The following is a 23436-nucleotide window of genomic DNA, read 5'->3' on the forward strand; positions in this document are numbered from 1 at the left end:
GTCCAGATCTACACCTTGTTATCTCAGATTCTCCAGCATTGGCAGTTCCTACTATCTCTGCATATAGTCTCTGGCAGCTGTTCCAGATGTTTCCCTATTTGCTAATCCATCTCTTTCAGCTCAAATATGATCTAGTTTAGAGTTTAAAGACAGTGTCTTTTTATGCCTTTTAAACAATAATTAAACAATAATTGTTTTGAAACCAGTATTACAAAGGATTGTTGCATGTTTTGAAAAGCAAGTAATCTGACACTCAAGGTGAGCATGATGTGACCAGAATTTGAACAAGCAGTAAATGAACTGTTTGAGATGAATTGGAGCAAAGTTGTTCTGTGTACAGATCTAGGTAAGTGACATCAAAAAATTGGTTGGTCAATGGACGAGTGACCTGTTATAAGTAACAAAAGCCTTTGGCCTACCAACAGCTATGTGATTGGTTTTCAGATAATTCACCAGCATGGGGCTGGGAACAAGATGGAGAAGTCGTTTGATCTCCATCAGCCAAAGAGCTGTCTCTCTGTGCTTTATAGTCAAAAAACAATTTAAAGCTGAAAAAAAAACCAGTTTGCTTTTGTAAGTTAATAAAATGTGAGGCTGGATGAACACAGCAGGCCAAGCAGCATCCCAGGAGCACAAAAGCTGACGTTTCGGGCCTAGACCCTTCATCAGAGAGGGGGATGGGGGGAGGGAACTGGAATAAATAGGGAGAGAGGGGGAGGCGGACCGAAGATGGAGAGCAAAGAAGATAGGTGGAGAGGGTGTAGGTGGGGAGGTAGGGAGGGGATAGGTCAGTCCAGGGAAGACGGACAGGTCAAGGAGGTGGGATGAGGTTAGTAGGTAGCTGGGGGTGCGGCTGGGGGTGGGAGGAAGGGATGGGTGAGAGGAAGAACCGGTTAGGGAGGCAGAGACAGGTTGGACTGGTTTTGGGATGCAGTGGGTGGGGGGGAAGAGCTGGGCTGGTTGTGTGGTGCAGTGGGGGGAGGGGATGAACTGGGCTGGTTTAGGGATGCAGTGGGGGAAGGGGAGATTTTGAAACTGGTGAAGTCCACATTGATACCATATGGCTGCAGGGTTCCCAGGCGGAATATGAGTTGCTGTTCCTGCAACCTTCGGGTGGCATCATTGTGGCAGTGCAGGAGGCCCATGATGGACATGTCATCAAGAGAATGGGAGGGGGAGTGGAAATGGTTTGCGACTGGGAGGTGCAGTTGTTTGTTGCGGACTGAGCGGAGGTGTTCTGCAAAGCGGTCCCCAAGCCTCCGCTTGGTTTCCCCAATGTAGAGAAAGCCGCACCGGGTACAGTGGATGCAGTATACCACATTGGCAGATGTGCAGGTGAACCTCTGCTTAATGTGGAATGTCATCTTGGGGCCTGGGATGGGGGTGAGGGAGGAGGTGTGGGGACAAGTGTAGCATTTCCTGCGGTTGCAGGGGAAGGTGCCGGGTGTGGTGGGGTTGGAGGGCAGTGTGGAGCGAACAAGGGAGTCACGGAGAGAGTGGTCTCTCCGGAAAGCAGACAGGGGTGGGGATGGAAAAATGTCTTGGGTGGTGGGGTCGGATTGTAAATGGCGGAAGTGTCGGAGGATAATGCGTTGTATCCGGAGGTTGGTAGGGTGGTGTGTGAGAACGAGGGGGATCCTCTTGGGGCGGTTGTGGCGGGGGCGGGGTGTGAGGGATGTGTCGCGGGAAATGCGGGAGACGCGGTCAAGGGCGTTCTCAATCACCGTGGGGGGGAAGTTGCGGTCCTTAAAGAACTTGGACATCTGGGATGTGCGGGAGTGGAATGTCTTATCGTGGGAGCAGATGCGGCGGAGGCGGAGGAATTGGGAATAGGGGATGGAGTTTTTGCAGGAGGGTGGGGGCAACGCATTATCCTCCGACACTTCCGCCATTTACAATCCGACCCCACCACCCAAGACATTTTTCCATCCCCACCCCTGTCTGCTTTCCGGAGAGACCACTCTCTCCGTGACTCCCTTGTTCGCTCCACACTGCCCTCCAACCCCACCACACCCGGCACCTTCCCCTGCAACCGCAGGAAATGCTACACTTGTCCCCACACCTCCTCCCTCACCCCCATCCCAGGCCCCAAGATGACATTCCACATTAAGCAGAGGTTCACCTGCACATCTGCCAATGTGGTATACTGCATCCACTGTACCCGGTGCGGCTTTCTCTACATTGGGGAAACCAAGCGGAGGCTTGGGGACCGCTTTGCAGAACACCTCCGCTCAGTCCGCAACAAACAACTGCACCTCCCAGTCGCAAACCATTTCCACTCCCCCTCCCATTCTCTTGATGACATGTCCATCATGGGCCTCCTGCACTGCCACAATGATGCCACCCGAAGGTTGCAGGAACAGCAACTCATATTCCGCCTGGGAACCCTGCAGCCATATGGTATCAATGTGGACTTCACCAGTTTCAAAATCTCCCCTTCCCCCACTGCATCCCTAAACCAGCCCAGTTCATCCCCTCCCCCCACTGCACCACACAACCAGCCCAGCTCTTCCCCCCCACCCACTGCATCCCAAAACCAGTCCAACCTGTCTCTGCCTCCCTAACCGGTTCTTCCTCTCACCCATCCCTTCCTCCCACCCCCAGCCGCACCCCCAGCTACCTACTAACCTCATCCCACCTCCTTGACCTGTCCGTCTTCCCTGGACTGACCTATCCCCTCCCTACCTCCCCACCTACACCCTCTCCACCTATCTTCTTTGCTCTCCATCTTCGGTCCGCCTCCCCCTCTCTCCCTATTTATTCCAGTTCCCTCCCCCCATCCCCCTCTCTGATGAAGGGTCTAGGCCCGAAACGTCAGCTTTTGTGCTCCTGGGATGCTGCTTGGCCTGCTGTGTTCATCCAGCCTCACATTTTATTATCTTGGAGTCTCCAGCATCTGCAGTTCCCATTATCTCTCTTGCTTTTGTAAGTGGTAACTTTTAACTGATAGCTTTTTAGAAGTGAATCAGGCACCGTGTATCTCCTGTGAACCAGTAGAACTGTGTGAAAAAGATGTCTGAAAAGCAACACTTTGAGCAGCATGAGAATCATCACAATTAACTCTGCAACACATGCACAAAAACCACTAAACTTCCAGTTTTCTTCTGCACATAACCTGTTTTCCCTTTTCTCTTTTGTGTGTATGTATTATTATATGCTGACAGTTTATTTACCTGTAGATAGTGTTTAATTATTTGGAGTAAATAATCATTTTTGTTAAGTACTGAAATTTTATGATTCCTTTCCATCAATGTGGGTCTGAAAATCTGGTAAATTGAGAAATGGTGTGTTCTTATTTTAAAATCAGTAACTTTTGTGATGACTCCAGAAATAGTGGGGCTTGATTTCTGGCATGAATGACCCCAGTAATTCATGACAAGAGCTTCATCATCTCTAGTGGGCTCAGCAGAGGCCTGTTCTCCAGCAATCCTCCAAGTATCAGAGACTTTGGCCCAGACTTTGTTTGCTAGTTGCAGAGTCATATCAGCACTGCGCTTCCATGTGACTCTGCACCTACTCTGGATAGATTACTCACTCAGGTGCTGTACTGGTGAAGGCTGAAGAGGAATGCCTTGCTAGTGCATCTTCTGACTGTTCCTACTCTTCCGTCTTAGTGGTAGTATTGGAAATGCTGGTGGACGTGGGCCTGGCAGACTGGGCACTTTCTTCTCTCCTGGAGTTGGAGTCTGTGATTGCATCCAAGAACATAATGATTTCTTCTTGTGGCAAGCCACCACCTTTACACAAGATATGTTTAAGACATTGCTGCTCCATATGCAGTTCAGTGTAGCAGAGTGGAGGCATTCTTACTAGATATCTGTACGAGTCCAAACTCGCATTCAGGACAGGCTGGGTCCATTGCTTCTCTGTCAGCTGTGCAGATTCTTTTTGCGAAGGGAGTCAATATCCTGCGGTCACCATACCTTCCTGCCCCAGTTGGGCATGTTCACACTTGAACACGAACTTCTCCTGTGGATATAGAGAAGCATTGGGAGACATGTGTCCGTGGGCATTTTCCCAGAAGTCATAGCTTCAGATTCTGATGGCAGTTCTCAGACAGTTCAGTGTGTGCTTTATTTATAAAAAGAATTTCATATGAGGCACCTGCACAGTTAAAGCTGGTGAACAAATTAAGGTTAACATTGTATCTTCTATGACAGTAAGATATCTCTGAGCATTTAGGATTGAAGCCACCTTTTGTGGTTGTGGTCTTGTCCTATTCAACCATTTTCTGAAAATCTGTCAGATGTCCAAGTTCTCCTAGTTGTGGCAAAAGATCAGAGATGATGTCTTACCTGCTGAGTGTTCCAGTTAAATATGTGTTTTCACTGTGAACCCCGGCTCATGTGTGGGAGCTGCAACCAATTTTGTGTAGTAGTGCAACATTGGTCACTACAGTGAAGTGGCATGTGCTCCGTACACGTGAAGCTTCTGATGGAGATGTCTGTCACTTAGCTACCTGTGTGGCAGCCTTCTTCAGTTTCAAACTGACTATTTCATGACCGTATAAGTGTGTCTTTTCATTGAGCGGCACATTACTGTGATTGAGGGTGACAGATTATTCATCCTCATTTGACACTTGAGCCAGGTTGTCTTGCTGTTCATTGGCACTGATCTGCAGTGCTACCACCATATAGACTAACTTAGCCATTTAGATGGCCTCCTGTTGCCGTCCCATGTGAAAACCATTGCTTTTCCTGAACAGTCAGTGAAGCGTGGCTGAACTCAGGTCACTTTCAATCTCATCTCAGACATTTCCAAGAATGGGCAGAGGCAATTGACATGGGTTGAGTGATGCTCCTTGCTTGCAGAGAGTAGAGTGCTGTCCCAGATGCCTTTTAAACATAGCACCTGCAAATTCAATCCTACAAGTTTCTAATGCCAGCCCCATTTGATTTGGCATCCTGATCCATTGAGCGCCAGGACCAAAATGCCTATTTTTTACTGGTGCTGTCAGTCAAAAGGCCTGGGACCCCTATCTAGTCAAAGCCTGTTACCACTGTTTTTTTTAAAGCTCAGATGCAGTCTGAACTGCTATTTCCAGAATTTGCTATTTGAATTATTGAAGATGCAAGAGTTATGAGTAGCTCAGCTTTTTTGTCTTGGTAAGCATAATCTTGCAGACAGTCCACAAATAGGGAGCTAGGGTAAAAAAGCTGAATCGATCAAAAAGGAAAAGAAAATTTTGAAATAAAATGACATTCTTTTTATTCAGGTTAGTAGTCGGGGTTACGCTTGACAAATCTGCTGGAGGTTTTTATTATGTGACTATGAAGGTAGATAAGAATAAACCAACAAATGTGCTATATTTGCATTTTCAGAAGGCTTTCAAAAAGGTGTCAATAAGAGTTTGTTAATCAAGGTTGGAGTGCATAAAACTGAGGCAATATATTTGCCTGGATTAAAGTTTGGCTGTCAGACTGAAATTAGGGACATGTTGCAACTGATGGAGTACCACATTCTTTGGACAACTATTTCTAGTATATCATTAACTTGCAGTCCGTCCCTTTAGTTATCATGTTTAGATTTGTTTGCATAAAAGGACTGCAAAAGCATAAAGACGAGTTCATTGATTGGACTGGAAGGTGCCTAAACATTACAGTATGGGAAAGTTGGAAATTATAGAGTTTGGTGAGAAGATAGAAAAGTAGATTTTTTTTTAAGAAAGGTCAGTACTTTGGGTATTGTACATGAATCACAAATTCAACATACAGGTGGCAGCTAAGAAGCCAGATGTTCTAGTGGGTGTTATTACAAGGGTATTAGCATATTGGAGTGTCAGAAGCCCTTGCTACACTTGTACAGGATGTTACTGAGTCTGTCCCTGGAGTGCTGTGCTATGTAAAACTTTGGTTTCACTATCCATGGGGAATATAATTGCTTTAGAGTGTTGCAGTCAATATTTAGCAAATTGATTCCTGGTCTGAGAAGGCTATCCCAGGAGGAATGCCAGGCAGAATGGGAATTTATTCTTTGAGGTTTAGCAAACTAAGGGGTGATTGAAAAATATGAAATTTTTGGACAGCTTGACAGGATAATTTGAGTTTGTCTTTCCTTGGCTGTAGAGTCTAGAACTAAAGTTTGATTATTTGGGAAAGGGATGAGAATTTATTTTGCTGAAAGCTTTGAGAGTTTTTGGAATTCCGATCCTAGATGGCTACCGATGCTCAATCAATGAGTATATTCAAAACAATAATCAGTAGATTTTTGACCACTCATTGAATCAAAGAATGCGTAGGGGTGGAACAGTGTATAAGAACAGGTTTGAAATTATTGAATTGTGGGGAATGTAAGAGGGATCCAGGAGTACCATTACTGGAATGTTGCAATGAAGTCACTATAATATTATCTAATGCACTCAAGAAATGAGACCTCCCTAAACACATCAATGCCATAAAGATTAGTACCCATTGATGTCATTTGTAGTACACCATCTTGTAACCTTATTTTAATCTCACTTCTGTTTATTAATAAAATTGCAAACTTTTAATACTTCAGACTGCCATGCTTTCTGTAATATTTAACAGATATTCACCTAGAGGTAAAAGTTTGTGATCACCAAAAAAAATGTTGGAGGAAAGTTATGTTCCAAACTGTTTAGAAGCTATGGCATTTTAAAAAGAAATTTTAGTATTTTTAAACTGAAAATATGTTGCCTTACTCAGGAATTGCATTCTCAGAAAATTAGTGGTCAAAAGAAGCAAATTAAATGGAAACTTGCCCCTGTACGGTGTAAAAACTTCGTGTTGACTTTTACAGTGCTACTACACTTTTTGAAGTCTTCAGCCATTCTTTTCAAATTAATCTGTTTCCCTAGCCAAGACTGGGTGTAGCTACATTCCTGTGGTCTTAGGTGAACTGCCAACAAAGTGCGTATATGGATGTAGGCAAAATTACCCAGCTCTGACATCACTGAAGTGTCGCAGGAAGGCTCTGATAGACGAATCATTAGGAAAACTGCTGCTGGCCTGTTCACAGTACTAGATGATTTGCACTTAACACAAGAGCTTTCCTGCGTGCTAAATTGTGAAACCAAAGTGGGGGTGGTTTTCTAAGAGCTAGTTCAGCTAAGGAGAATTATCTCACTGGAAAAGTATACTTCAAATGAAGTGAAGTTAAACAAGGTAATGAAAATTTCAGTGGTATTATTTTATAACCATGTCTTACGATGCACTCATAAGTGATCAAAGTCTAATTTTGATTTTATCAAAGCAAAATCACAGGATGGCTACAGGTTTTTTTTAATGTACGTTGGCATGGTTGGGTGATTGTTTCTCTTCCAGTCTTCCTTCATGTGTTGGGGTTCAGTAGGTGGTCTGTTGGTTTTGCAGCAGGTTTGCAAAATTGCCTGTGCTATTGAAAGATACGTTTGGCAGCTGAGGCTCTGTCACAGGGAAGAAAAATCAGAAAGTTTGTCTTTGCTTGCTGTTTTCAAGTACTTATTAATTGCCGCTTTAGGAGAGCTGTCAACAAGAATCCTGGAAGGGACTATCATCAAAAGGAGAGTGTTTTGGGGGGGAAACCTGAAGAAATTGGTTTATAAAAGAAAAATTGTTTCACTGAGCACGTTATGTATACATATTTCAGATGATTGGGTGTATTGTACAAAAATTTACTATTTTACATAGCATATTTAAATTCAGCATGTCATTTATAAAATAGGGTTTCTTCAGTAAGTATAGGTTAGTGTACTTCTGATTAATTCTGGGAAAAATAGTGCTAATGTTTTATTTTGAGTATCTACAGTTTGACTAATTTTTAAAAATAAATATAACTCAGAATAGCTGGAAGGAAGATATGTTGCTTTGCATATTTCTGTACTTCACAGTACACAACATAATTCATCAGTAATAGTGGTTTCTTTTTAACCCTTTACGTTTGTATGAAGTCTTTGCTAAATATAAAGAGATTATGTAAACCAATTTTTAAACTCCTAATCTTGAGCAGCCACAAATACCAGGGTAGAAGTGGCTGAGTTAATAAGACTCTTGATACCTTTGTGTGGAACGCCATCCAGTTCATTTATAGGGGATGAGAGTGGATCACATGTTTAGGATCAAGGATTTCAAGTTTACTTCAAACTTGCAGAGTTTCCAACAAAAAAACCCCTGCAGTTACGCCACAGTGGCTTTGTAACACAACAGAAGTTTCACATGCAGTACAAAGTGTCCTTCTTTTCAGGTATAAAATATGTCTGTTTATTTAAAGAAGTGTTTATTTGAAAGATAAAATGGCCATAGTAAATGACAGAAAACTTGTGTTAATGACATAACATATTTGTACTTCACTTTGCCAGTGGAAGAGACTGAGAGATATATTATAAACAAAAATAGAAATTGCTGGAAAACCACAGCAGGTGTGGCACCATATATGGAGAGAAAGCAGAGCTCATGTTTTGGTTCCAGTCACCCTTCTTTAGGTCACTGAACCCGAGATGCTTTCTCTCCACAGATGCTGCCCGAGCTGCTGAGCTTTTCTAGCAAATTCTGTTTTTGTTTCTGATTTCCAGCATTTGCAATTCTTTGGTTTGCTTTAAGGGGTATGTTATACTTTTTACTTTTCAGATGGTTTGATGTGCTTTATTTGTCCTTGTCCTTAAATTCAAACAAAACTTTAGATTTAGAATAAATTTGGGTGCAAGACATGTGTGTACAGTCCAGCACCTGGCAACCATTTCATATTTTTATTTTTCAGTGGAAGTGAGTGTCATTGGTGAAGCTAGGATTCATTGCCCTCTTCATTTTCTTCCAAGAGGAATGAAGAGTTAATCACATTAATGTAAATCTAGAGTTATAATTAGACAACTGCGTAAATAAACTTTAAATTTTCTTCAAAATTTGTTTGATCCTTCTTATTTTGATTGAGTCATTTTGAAATCATAACCTGTATGTGCTGATATGGCATGAACTGGGCTGGCATAATGCCATACTACATTTCAGTGTTTCTTTGTTAGTTTTGATTTGTTTCGAACATGGCTAATAAATGGAAAACATTGCAGAACACAGTTTCGGTTAGTTGATATTGTTAAATGAGACCCATTTTCTAGCAAAAATATATGTGTAAACATTTAACAATAAGTCATCATGACATTGTTGACGGAATTATTTCAAACGTGCACTCTTGAAGGCTATTATGTGGGCAAAAGGTTTGAAAAAATTTCTGAAGCTGTATATGAAGAAACGTAAGGGGTAGCATGGTGGCCCAGTGGTTAGTGTTGCTGTCTCACAGCGCCAGGGACCCGGATTCAGTTCCAGCCTTAGGCGACTGTCTGTGTGGGTTTCCTCTAGGTGCTTCACTTCCTCCCACTGTCTGAATATGTACAGGCTAGGTGAATCACATGGTAAATGCGGGGCTAGACGGATAGGATGGGGGATCTGGGTGGGATGCTGTTCAGAGGGTTGGTGTGGACTTGATGGTCTAAATGGCCTGTTTCAACACTATGAATTTTTAAATTCATAAGCATGTAGGGAACATGCATATTCCTGAACTGTTATTGAGTTGTTCTACTTGTATATTTTTAATTTTTAAATTCAGTCAAGTTTTGTACTGGTGCCACTAGAGTTCTCGAGGAAGAAAAATGCTCTATTGTATACCAATTATAAATTCATGCTTTCTCTGATTTGTTGGAGATTGCTTCTCTGTTAAAATTGTGAATATGCCTTTCAGATAACTTAACATTAACTTATTTTCCTTTTGCTAATAAAGCATTATAGACTCCTACTTTTGTCTTGCCACTTCTTACTGTTAACTACCCTAGGGAAATTTAAGTCTTTTCCGGGCATTCTTTAATTGTTTCCCATTGTTTTCTCCTCATTCTTGCTTCTATGCAGCCTCCTTCAGTTGGGAGGGCAGGCGAGCAAGCTGTGTACTTCTGCCTGACTTCAGCATCAATATCTTCCCATGCTCATTTGACAGTAGATACCTGTGAGGTGAGATCACCTGAGACGGTCTTTAACCTGAGCCAGTCCTTTCCATCTCATCTCTTTGCTATCATAGGTTTCTCCTCCACCCTCTTCTCAACTAAGTGGCTCGTCCTAGAACTAAAGAACCCTATTACTAACTGTTAGAGAGCCAATTAACAATGAATAGCATACATTTCGCAAAATATCAGGTAATATTTACCATGGAGTCATTAGCACACTTATGGTGATGTTTCCATGTTTTCAACTGATTAGTATTGATGATATGTGAGCTGTTTCTATTCTGCTATGCTTACTTATCACAATGGTTAAGATGGATTGGAGACGAAGTTTGTGAAAATCAATAGAATGAGTGATCTTAAGCATTGATAGAAACTCAATAAATAGTAAATATTCTGATAAAATGGATTTCAAAAGACTTTATGGTATTTATTTCTTTAACTCAATTTGCATGAACATAAAGTGTGAATGTTGTTTTCCTATTGCAATCTAGTGATCAGTAGTTTATTCAATGTTTCCAATAGGTTTGTGTGTAACTAATAGTAATTGCAGTTTCTTACCTCTTTGAGTGAAGTTTTCAATTCATAGAAGTCAAAGTCAAATAAAAGAAAAATGTCAAGTGTTAGGCAGAAGGTCAATCAGCAACAGTGAAAAGACATAGTCAAATCCTTTGTATCTGTGTTTGCCTTTCCTAAGAACTGAAAATTAAATTGTGGAATTGCTGTGGAATCTGAACCTGTTTTGGTATGACTGCCTTGGGAATTTGTTCTGCTATGCTGAACGATAGAGGTATGGAATGGCTAACGCAGATACAGAATTTGGAAAGTTTTTGCACAATAACTTATCTGCTAACATGATTAATACATCATGCTGAAATATTGAAAATTAACTTTACTTCCAGTTAGCTAACTAACTGTATTTGAAGGTATTGGCTGTCAAATCTTCAATTTGCAGAGAATCTGGGATTATCTGTTAGCAGTTATGTAATCGGTAATTTCTTTAAGAATGTTCATGTTTGTTTTGTTCAATTTTGCAGGCCTACTCACAAGATGCTTATCTGAAAGGCAATGATCCATATTCTGGTAGTGCTCAGCACATACCAGAGCCTCCGCCTATATGTTATCCTCGACATTTGGCCATGACCCAAACTGCAGAGCCTTTATGGACAGAGTCTTCACAAGGCCGACAGATCGACAATAGGATTTACAACACTGGCTCAGGTTCTGACAGGGGATTCTACTCTAACCCATCCTCACCTCCCGACAGTGTTACCACAACTAGTAGCATATGGTGCGAAGGAAGGGCGAAAGCACGATCTTCAGATATTTTGGCTGAGATTGGAATAGCTCATTCAAGTCATATGCATCATGTGGAGGAGTTACAGTATGGGATGAAGCAGAAATCATTCCTAGTGAGTGGAATACCTTTTTCCGCCTCTTCAAATGCAGCCCATGGTAACTCAATTACACAGGGCCGAATGAGCAGTAAACATGGTTCCATTACGACTGTGCAAGATAGGTATGGGGGACATCCCAAAGATTTTCCTTTTCCACTAGCTTCAAACCACAGCATTTATTCAGCTCCAAAGAATAACATTGATCAGAGGAGTTACATCAGTTCTGAGGGAAAAATGAAAAATGACTATTTTAAATCTGACATTAAGAAGTCATGGGAGCAATTTGGCAGCCCAAAAACAACCAAACAACAAAAGAACCCGCCCAGTTGGCGATCAGCACAATTACCACGTCGAAGCTCCTCTGAAGATCGCTGTTACTCTGCTATGCCCCCAAAATACAGAAGTTTCTCCCAGGACAGACTTGAGGAGACTTCATTGCACAAACATTGGCCTCACAGTGCTTCCCAGGACACACTACTTTCCCCGATGAATGAATCATGGAGTCTGCGGACTCGATCAGAAGACTATTTGGGGAAATGTGACAAATCTTTAGAGAATTTAACGTGTGATTCCTTTACAGCAGCTAGGGATAGATTGTTGTGGACACATTCAAAGACTGGAGCAACAAATGATGAGATTTTCACATCTGGCAGACAAGAACAAATCTTTTGGCAACAGTATAGACCAGCAGGCCATTCATCAGGAACTACTGCAATGCATGGCCAGAAGAATTTATCTCAACAGACCTCGAGCAAAATGAATGCATATTACAATAATACTAACTCTAGAGTGTCTATTCCTCCTCGGCAACAATGCAGGAACGCAACTGGTAATGCTCACTCTGTAAAGAGGATAGATGCTGTGCCTGTAGATCATCTGCCTGTCAGTATTTCTCAAAACAAAACATCTCATCTTTCACATAGGACAGTGTTTGGTTCTGCTTTGACTGCTCGTGCACCTAAGGTTGATCGTTGTGCACCCTGTCAAGTACAGAGAATTGATGTTCCCGTGGTTCATGACCAAAGACTGACCAATCATGATCGGCAGGATGGTTTGTATCAAAAACCATCAGACAAGAACTCAAACAAGGGTGCAGTGCCTCAACATGAGATCCAACTATTTGCTGTTGCAAAGCCAGGAACATCCAGAATCTCTGAATGTGTCAGTAATATTCCTCAGGAGATTGCACAGAAGGAACAGGAAACATCACAAATTAACGAAACTGTAATTTTAAGGCAAAAACCTCCTACAGGGCGTAGGATACCACATCCTGTCAGGCACCCAGCCTACATAGCAGCTGTGGATTCACCAGAACTTTCACCTGCAAATTTGATTCCAGCTGACAAATCTGAAAATGCATCTTTGGAGCAAACAAATGGAAAGCTGGTAAGAAGAGATGCAAAATCATCAGAAGATTCCTTGGCCTCAATTCCATATATAGGTATGTATAAGAAATGATGAATGGAATGATTGAATGAAAATGTTGTGTTAATTACATTTTAGAAAATGTTTATTTACTTTCAGAAATAAAAGAGAATGTGGTGTAGAAAATCAGCACCGTGGAGAGAGAAACAGTTAACATTTTAAATCTGGAATGACACTTCTTAAGAACTGAAGAGAGAGTTACAAAAATAATTCGTTTTTATTTACTGTGTTATAATATAAGGAGGCGCAAGAAACAGAAGATCAGGGGAGATTAAAGGTGATTAGAAATCACAGATGAAAGGGAGTGGCTAGCAGGGAGATTGCTATTAACACCTGCCCTGAGCCAAAAAATAGGTCAGCTCTTGTGAAAGCAGAACCATGAAAACCAGACACAGGGAATGGAGGTAGGAGGTTGAAGTTCATTGTCTGAAGTTGCTCAGCTAAACGTTGAATCCAGAAGACTGTAAAATGTGTAAGCAAAATGAAAAGTACTATTCCTTCAGCTTGCCATTGGCTGTACCGGAACACTGCAGCAGACCTAGGACAAACGTAAGTATGAGCAAGATGGCTTGTTGAAATACCAAGTGACCAGAAGGTCATGGTCTTGCTTTGTTACCTTGCTTGTCTCAATGTAGGTTTTCTGCGAAGCAGTCACCTAGTCTGTGTTTGGCCTCTTCAATGTAAAGGACACCGCAGTGTGAGCAGGGAGTGTAGTTGAATGAATTGATCTGATTTACCTGGAAGAAGTGTTTGGAGCCTTGAACAGTGAAGATGGACGATGGAAAAGGCAAGTGTAGTACCAGGTCAATTGCATGGGTAGGTGTCAGAAAGGGGATAATGTGTTTAGGGTGATAGTGAAGTGGACCAAGGTGCCATGAAGAGATTGGCCCCTTCAGAATGCTGATGGGTAGTGAAGGGAAAATGGGCTTTGAGGTAGCCAAAATAGCAGAGGATGACCTTTTGAATATGGATTCTGTTGAAGTGCAAATCAATGAAACAGAAACTCTGTTAAAGCCCTGGGAGGGATGGAAAGAGTTGAAGGCAGAAATGTGTGAAATGGATCAGACACGATTGAGGACCTTGCCCCACCAAGCAGGCCTATTGGCTCACCAAGCCTGCAGTGATAAAGGAAGAAGTATTGTAAGCACCAATGTGGAAGATAGCATCATGGGAAGAGATGCAACACAGATGGAGAGACTGGGAGAATAGAGTACTTACAAGAAGCATTTGAGCAGGTCTGAATGAGGTAGCAGTAGGAATTGATGAGTTTATAAAGAATCGAGTCTGCAATGACCCTCTGAAGCGCATCCCAACCTGACCCATCCTCCCCAGTCCCACATTTTCTATGGCTAATTCAGCTAACCTGCACATCCCTGGACACTTTTTAGGGCAATTAAGCATGGCCGTTCCATCTAACCTACATATTTTTGGACTGTGGGAGAAAAGCAGAGCAGCAGTGGAAACTCACGCAGTCATGTGGAAAATGTGCAGATTCCACACAGATAGTCGCCTGAGGTTGGAGCAAACGCTAGTGCTGTGAGGTGGCATTGCTAACCACTACCATCGTGCTGCCCATGAGTAGGCTCCGAATATGTATAAACTGTGTTTGCACAAAAACAGACACAATTTCTGTAGAAGATATAAGCAACAATACAAAGGCTGATTCAGAGTGTAAGTGAGATGAGCCATGGCATTGTGGTAATATCATTGGACTTGTAATCGAGAGACCTAGGCTAATACTCCAGGGCATGTATTCCAATCCCACAGGGGCAACTAGTGAAATTTTAGATTGAATCAATTTATAGAGTCATTTGATGAAAATTTGAAATTGAAAATGGCATGGAATTTAATCTTATCCTCCAAGTGAAGGAGAAGCATTTCTTTGGTGGGGTGGTGCTGAGTGGCAGACTTGTGTTTGAGGGAATGAAGTGATTAAGTCAATTAAGGTAAAAATAAAATACTGCAGATGCTGGAAATCTGAAACAAAGACGCAAAATGCTCTCACAAAATTCACCAGTACAGGCAGTGTTTGTGAAGAGAAAAACAGAGGTAACATTTTGAGTCTAATATGACTCATCAGAACTGAAATGGGTTGCAAAATGGTGTTTTTTTAATGCTTTGATAGAGGAAGAGTGAGGGGAGTAAGTGCAAAAGACAAAGAGATTCTTAATTGTGGTGAAAGAGGAAAAGGTGAAAAATGTATTTAAGTTAAGATGTGAAACGGAGCAAATGGGTCCTTGCAGCTGATAGCAAAATAAACATGAAGAGACGGTGGTGGGGTGTGGGATATAGCATTGGGGAAAATGGGAATGGACAGTGTTGGCTCTGATGTTGTAAAACTCAATTTTGAGTTCTAGGGGCTGTCAAGTGCCTAGGGAGAAAAAAATGTCTTTCCTTAACCTTGTGATGTGCTTCATTGGAACATTGCAGCAGGCCCAGGACCGAAGTATTGGCATGAGAGCAAGGTGGTTTATTAAAATGGCAAGCAACAAGAAGTTGGTGGTTATCCATATGGAGAGCATGGAGGTGTTACACAGAATGGTCTCCCAGTCTGCTTTTGGCCTTAACAGTATTAAGAAGACCACATTGTGAGCAGCGAATATAGTAGACTAGAGGTTAAAAAGTAGAAGTAAAATGCTGCTTCACCTGGAAGGTGAGTTTGGGCCTTTGACAATGAGGAATAGTTCCTGCAGTATGCTGACAATAAAGGGCAAGAAAAGGTGAGTTTGGTCATGGTGTCCTGTTGGAGCTGGCAGAAATGGTGAATAATTCTTTGAATGCGCCAACTAGTCAGATAGAAAGTGAGAACAAGTGGAAACCCAGCATTCTTCTGGGAAGGAGAGTGAGGGGCGAGGGCAGAAGTGTGGGATGCGGGTCAGATATAACCAAAGGCTACAGTGGAGGGGACAGGGAAATCCATGTTTGAGCAAAAAAGTGGTCATGTTGGAGGCACACTAGTGAAAATTGGCATCATAGGAACAGGCATGATGGAAGTGAAGAAAGTGGGGGAACAGAATGGAATCTTTGCAGGAAGTGTAGTCGAGATAACTATGAGAGTCACTGGGCTTGTCATCATAGATATAGGTGGACAACCTTTCTTCAGAAATGAAAACAGAAGTCAAGGAAGAGAAGGGTAGTTTAGAGACTGACCAGGTGAAGATGAAAGAAGGATAGAAATTGAAAGTGAAGCTGATGAACTTCTCCAAATCCAGACAAGAGCAGAAAGCAGCACCACTGACATCGTGGATGTATTGAAAAAGAGTTGTGGATGGGGACCCAGGTAGGACTGGAGCAGGTGGTGTGCGAAGTGCTGTAAATTTTCTGTAGCCCTTGTAGTGTTTCCAATCCAATCATTGGATTTGCTTCAGCTGAGATGAGTAGATTTTCTTTAATATCTACAGTCTGGATGTCCAGATCTTCATTCTTCCAATTGCACTGGATTCTCACCTTCATTTGCCCTTTTGGTGTGAGTATCATTCTGTTATCTTACTTTCAAGGCTTCAATTTTGGGTCACTGTTTTGAGTCCCTTCAAACAGGTCTGTGAAGCTCATAATGTTGTACAAGACACTAGTGTCAATCTGATACTTGTTTACTTGATGCTATCCTCCTGCAGGAATTACTATAACAGTCACAAACTAGTTATCACATTTAGACCTGATAATATGACTCTTGTATAGTCAAATCATTGGCTACATCTCTCCAGTAACCGACATGCTGACTAGCAAATGAAGGCATGGGTGCTACAAATATAATGACAGGCACTAAGTGAGCTGGTGCGAAGAGAGCAAGCGAGAAGTTTTGAAATGGAGCCTAATTCAGTTGTGAGCTGAATACCTGTCCTTGCACAGAAAATGTCCTTGCAGCAACCGTTCAACGTTTGTTGCTAGTGCACCATGCGATTCAAGTCAGTGCTTCCTAAGTGGCCGACAAATGAATCAGAAAGGTGCATGAATGCCCTGAGGCGGTAGTAAATGTCATATACCACTGTACTTCTATGAGGGTTGTGTGCAGCTGGTGTCCATAGCTCGTGCCCTGAAATTCTGTTTGGTACTGAGCAATACGGAGGCTGTTAGTGATCGGTGGCAAGCTGAAGTTGCCAGGTACCTGCTCTGACTTCCATGTCAGGAATTCCTTAACTCCTAGCTTGTTCAGAGTGCTTGGTAAGTTAAGAAACTCAAAATTAATGAAGTTATTTGTAGCAATCTATAATTAATCCCTTTTAATTAACAAGTCACAGCCTCTCAGTAAACATGTAAAAGATGCAGCTGGAATTGCTTTGGATATTAAGAGAGGCCTCACTGCACTAGTATATTTCTGCCACAAATCTCACCGTAGACCATGCTACTCAGGTTCCTGTAAGAGTCTGCTCCCAGAGGTTATTATCCAGAAGTCCAACTAGCCTGGGTGTTTGTGCTACATGCTGTCCTCTGTGCACCTTTTATTCATCTTTCTTTATCAACATATCCTTCTGCTTTTCTCCCTCATGTACTTTACAGTTTCTCTTTAAGTGCATCAATACTATTCACCTCAACCGCTTTCCAATTTCACTCCTAGTATCACAAGATTATGGAAATAAGATCATATGACATAGCTGCTAAACTAGGCAATTCAGCCCATTGAGTCTGCTCCTCTGATAATTGAGATCATGGTTGATCTGATATTCTCAGCCTTTTCCTGCCTTTTCCCTAAAACCCTTGTTTACCTTACTGAATACAAATCTGTCTTTCTCAGTCTTGAATTTTCGTAATAACCCAGCCTCTACAGCCCTTTCAGGTACAGAATTCCCCAGAATCACTACACTCTTAGAGAAGAAATTCCTCCTCATTTCTGTTTTAAATGAGTAACCCCTTGCTTTGAGATTATGTCCTGTGGTCTAGATTCTCCCTCAGTGGGAAATAACCTTTCCGTATTTATCCTGTCAAGTCCCCTAAGCATATTGTATATTTTCAATAACATTACCTCTCATCCTTCTAAATTCCAAGGAGTATAGGCCCACCTCACCTGTTCTCAATTCATAAGATGATTGAACCTTCTCTGGACTGCTTCCAATGCCAGTATATCTTTGCTTAGTTGCATCTGATTTTTCTGATGAAGGGTCTAGGCCCGAAGCATCAGCCTTCCTGCTCCTATGATGCTGCTTGGCCTACTGTGCTCATCCAGCTCTACACCTTGTTATCTTGGATTCTCCAGCATCTGCCGTTCCTCTTATCTCTGATACAGTAATCCCTTTGGCACTCTTTTAGTTAAAGGTTGCCATTCTGAATGTGCCCAGTCCCCCTTATCCCAACTCAGTTTTCTATCAGTTAGCCAGTTGTCCATCCATGTATACTACTTCAAACACCGAAAGTTCTTAAATAGCCTATTATGAGGTACTTTATCAAACTCATTCTGAACATCTAAATAAATTATGTCTACTGCTTCCCTTTTTTTAAATTTGCTTGCTGCCTCCTCAATGAATTATGGTAAATTTGTCAGGCATGATTTCCCCTTTGTGAAGCTATGTTGACTCTGCTTGATTGAATTATGTATTTCTAAATTGTCTGCTGTTGCATTCTTTAGTGTAGACTCTAACATTTATCCAGTTAAATACTTTAAACAACTGGCATATTGCTGTCATTTATTTGTCTCCTTCCCTCTTTGAATAAAGGTGTTATGTGTGCAGCTTTCCAGTCCCCATTCAGTTTTCTGGATTCAAAAGATTCATGTGAGATCGCTAACAGCAGTTCGACTGTCTTTGTTGCTACTTCTCTTGTTATCCTAGGATGCATCCCATCAGGTTTAAGAGACTAATTGGTCTATAGCTCCATTAATTCCCCAGGCACGTTTTCTCCAGTCAAAGTTATAATTTCCTCTCATTCTTTCCCGCATGATTATTTAGTAAGTTTGGATTGTGATCAGTGTCTTCTGTGAAGATTCATGCAAAGTATTTATTCAACTCCTTTACCATTTCCTTATTTCTCCAGTCAGTTTTTATTGGATAGGCCATTCTTACATACATCATAGAGAATGAACCTGTATCTAAAATATGTTAAAAGTGCCATTTCGAATTTTGAGATGATTCTGGGTAATTCAAGATGGAGGGCAGGGAAAAATTGTGGCTGTAAGAGCTGCTCCTTTTTGAGATATTTTCAGCATTGGTGCTGATTTCCTCAAATTCTAGGAGCAGTAATTACTGTTTTATAAGCTGTTGCATTGTTTTGGAACTTTGAGGAAAACAGGATCAAAATAATGGCACCTAAAATTAGGAGGAAGGGAGTCAAAGGCAGTGACCACATGGTGGGAAGTGAATGAACCAAGAAAGAAACCCCTAGAGGGCGAAGGATGCAGTGACTGTAGTGAGTTCATCCAGATGAATCTCACAGAATGAGTTTCCTGATTGGACCGAGTTAAGAGCCCCAATCAAGGAACTTTGGCTGACAGATATTAACAGGAGGGCCAGAGGTTCAGTTCACGCTGAGAAAGCCGAATTAGTGTCAAGTACTGTGCACATGTAAGTGAAGTGTCACTTGCTGACTGATACTCTGTGGAGTTATTTCAGACAAGACTAGAGAAATTAATTAAAATTTAACTATTTAAAAATAAATTTAGAAATAAACTTAAAAATAATTACATGCTATAAACATGGTGGTGCAGGTGATGCAGAATATCGGGTATTTGTGAATACTTATGTGATCCAACCTACAAGTGTCTGCGGTGATAGAAGCTAGAGAAACTTTGGCTCAGAGTAATTGAGCTAGAGTATGAACTACAGATGCTGAAACACTTAACAGAAGGGTAAGTAAGGTGGTCACTTGTGTTCCATACACTCCTTTAGGATAGGATTGTCTGATATGTATCATGGTCAGGGCCAGAAATATACAGCTCCTAAATGAGGTAGGTCATGGGATTGAGAAGTTAAAAGTGGAGGAGCCATTGGCCTTTGCAGTTGTCCAATGTGTAGGTACGAAAACAGCGACTGCAGGGTTAAGGAGTGAACTGGTCATGGAACTGTGCTCCAGGAAGCAGGGGCAGTTAATTGGAATATTGTAGTATTGGACAGTATTTTCAGAGGGATAGATGCAGCTCTGTGTCACGACAAGTGAGGTTCCGGAACATTGTAGTTACTGGGTCGCAGCACTCAGTATATCTGGTCTGGCAAGAAACTTAGTGTATGGTGAGAATCCAATTATTATTTCCCATGTATGCATAGATACAATGTGGAATGAAGTCTTGCTTATACAGGATGGGCAGTTACAGGGTAGATTTAAACAAAACTTCAGGGAAAATAATCTCTGAAATACTGTTGTGCAAAATTTTCTCAAACACCAACTCACCCACTTTGATCTGAACGCTGCATGATTGAGTGCCTTCAGATTTGACATTTTATTATTTTCACAATGCCTAGCCTTAGCTGTAGGGGTGCAGAGGTTGGTATACTGTCCCTTACTGCCCTCATCAGATTATCAATCCCTAATTGCTATTTATTCTCTCCTGTCCACCCTCTTTTATTTATAGAAGCCGCCCTCATTGAACCCTTACCCTGACAGTGTGGTACCATTGTCAGGTGATTACTGTCCCATTGGTACAATTCCCAGTTTCCCGAGCACAGGCACCATTGCTCCAACAAATCAAATTTTGAACCAAAAACCATTACTCCCACACCAATCCTTGACCCATCGAGCCATAGAGATCAACAGCACAGAAAAAGGCCATTGGCACATCATGTCTGCACCAATCAACAATAACTGAATACTTATGGTTTCAACTATTCCAATCGCTTTTCATGCATTTGGCCATTGCCATGTATGCCATGGCATTGCCGATGCATATCTAAATACTACCCAAATGTTATGAAAGTTTCTGCCTCGACTACGTTTACAGGCAGTCTGTTCCAGATTCGCACCAACTCCTGGGTAATAAAGTTTTTTTTTTGCACATCTCATCCAAACCTTCTGCTCCTTGCCTTCTGTGCCCCTGGACATTGATTCCTCCATCAAGGGGAAAATGTCTACCCTACATATGCCTGTCATAATTTTATACATATCAGTAATGCTCCCTCTCAATCTTCTCTGCTGTAATGAAAACAAGCTCAGTATGTTCAGTTTTCCTCACTGAAACTCTCCAGCCCATTGTGCGATTCTGTAATCTGATCTACCATACTCTAATAGCCATTGTGATTCAAGTAGAAGTATGATCTATTTGACTTTGTGGAAATGTGGCTGTAGGATAACCAGGGCTGAGAACAGAAAATTCAAATATGCTTAAAGTTAGGAAGGACAGGCAAAAAGGAAAAAGCTGTGCGATAATCTTTAATAAAGAGTTAGATCATTACAGTAGTCAAAAGGATCTTGGGTTGGAAGATAATGATGGAGAATCAGTTTGGGTGACACTCAGAAACGGCAAGTGTTAATGGACATTGACAGTTGTTTATAGGCCACAAAGCAGTATTAGTAATATTGGACAAAGAATCAATCAGGAAGTTAGAGTTGCATGCAACAAGTATAATCAAGGGAGATTTCAATTTCCATATAGATTGAACAAACTAATCAGCTCCAATGCTGTGGGGCATGAATTCCTAGCATGTTTAGAACACTTTTTTCTAGAGCAGTATAACTGATGAATCCAACTGATGAATGGGCTATTTCAGTAGTAGTAATGTACAATGAGAAAGGGCTATTTAATAATCTTGTTGTAAAAAAATATGCCTGCAGGGAACAGTGAACATAATGTAACAATTTTAAAATAAGTTTGAAAATGATGTACTTCAGTCTAATCAAAGGAAATTATGAAGAGGCAAATTAGGTTTGTAGATTGGAAAACTATTACAGTCTATAATAGTAGACAGGCAATGGCTAACTTTTTTAAAGAATTACTTGCTTTCTTCTTGAGGTGTAAAAACCCAGAAGGAAGAAGGTCTGACCAATGCTAATAAAAAAATTAAAATTGTATTAGATCAAAGGAAACACTGCCAAAAATACTTGTAAATCTGAGGATTTGGTGTATTTTAAAATTCAGCAAAGGAGGGCCAAAAATCTAATAAAGAAAGAGAAAATGGAAAATTAAAGTAAACCAGTGAGAAACACCATACAGAACCGTAACAGCTTCTATTGGTAAATAAAAGGGAAAATGTTTTCAGTGACAAATATGGACCGACTGAAAGGAGAGACAGGTGAATTCCTAATCATATCATTACTGGTGGATTCTAGCAGACAAGGATGTCTCCCTTCTGCTCCCAGGGTGAGTCTGCAAGTGATTGTTCAGCCTGATGTAGCTTCTATGGCTGTAACACTTAGCTGTAAAGGTGCTTGCAGGAAAAGGTGCGTGGAGCGTTAGCATGGCAGTGTGCTCCTTACATTGTTTTTGCCTAGCTTCTGCTTTTTCTCAATGGCAAGTCTCCAGGTACTGAACGCCATCCCAGAAGCCCTTCCTCCATTTTGGATGGTCTTGGGCCAGTGATTCCTGGGTATCTGTGAGAATGCTGCACTTCACCAGTGAGGCCTTGAGGGTAAAACTGAAACACTTCCTGTGTCCACCTGGGGCTCACCTGCTGTTTCGAAGCTGGGAGTCGGGCACCTGCTTGGGGAATCTTGCGTCAATCATGTAGACGATGTGCCCAGCCCATCATAGCCGATCAAGGGTGGTCAATGCCTCGATACTGGGGATGCTGGCCTGTTTGAGTATATTGGCGTTGGTGCAGCTTTCTTCCCAGTGGTTTTGAAGGATCTTGTGCAGGCAACATTAGTGGTACTACTCCAGTATCGTGAGGTGTCTGCTGTAGATAGTTCACATCTCAGAGCCACATTGGATAATAGGAACCACCACGGTTCTTTAAACCGTGATTTTGGTATCGGATTTGTTGTTGTTCTTGAACACCCTCATCCTCATTGGCTAAAGGTGCACTAGCACACTGGAGACTGTGCTGCATCTCTTCATCAATAGCTGCTTTGGCCGATAGGGCATTGCCAAGGTACTGAAAGTGGTCAACATTCTTTAATGTGGACCTTGATGATCCGGTGTGGTTCTAACTGCCGGGTCAAGTTGGTGAAGGACCTTCATCTTGTGGATGCTCAGGGTTGAGACTCTTGCCCACATATGCCTTTGTAAAGGTCCTGATGATGGTCTGGAGTACTCCCTCAAAGATTGCCTGGAGGTTGATCACACTGGTTGGGGTGACTTTGGCTCTGTAGACTGCGGAGATTGAATAATTTCCCATTAGTTCTGTATGTAAGCTCCACTCCAGTGGGGATTTGTTGGTGGTGAGGGAAAGCACTGCAGCGAGGTAGACCACAAATAGTGTTGGGCGATGACATGTCCGTGCTTGACATTGGTCCGAACAGAGAATGGCTCAGTGGTGGAGCCATTTGTAATTACCACCACATCCATGTCATCATGGAGCAAGCAAAGGATGGTGACAAACTTTGGCTGTATCACAAAGTGGAGAAGGACACTCCATAACGCTTCCCGATTGATGGTGTCAAAAGCCTTTGTAAGGAAGAAGTGAATAACTAATAAGGAATAAATAACCAGCAGAGACATGAAGCAAATACTTTCAGAGATAGTAGGAAGCAAATACTTTGTTTGCTTTCATGAGAAAGATACAGAAACAAAACTCTCGAATACCAGAGAACCAATGAAAACGTGAAACTGGGGAACCAAAAGAAATTGATCTTAATGAAAAAAGTAGTGGTGGAAAAATTAATGAGACTGAAAGTTGA

At 41.8% G+C, this 23436-nt stretch overlaps 1 protein-coding gene across 1 annotated transcript in view; it reads left to right on the plus strand.

Moving 5' to 3' along the window:
• Positions 1-23436, plus strand: part of LOC125466199 (rho GTPase-activating protein 23-like) — a 219179-nt gene that overhangs the window by 92258 nt on the left and 103485 nt on the right. The window contains exons 7-8 of the mRNA XM_048560405.2: positions 9831-9929; positions 10957-12757. Of these exons, the coding sequence (XP_048416362.2) occupies positions 9831-9929; positions 10957-12757 (1900 nt within the window). The remainder of the gene's footprint in view (positions 1-9830; positions 9930-10956; positions 12758-23436) is intronic.

Source organism: Stegostoma tigrinum, chromosome 31, assembly GCF_030684315.1.
Source record: "Stegostoma tigrinum isolate sSteTig4 chromosome 31, sSteTig4.hap1, whole genome shotgun sequence".
Taxonomy (NCBI): domain Eukaryota; kingdom Metazoa; phylum Chordata; class Chondrichthyes; order Orectolobiformes; family Stegostomatidae; genus Stegostoma; species Stegostoma tigrinum.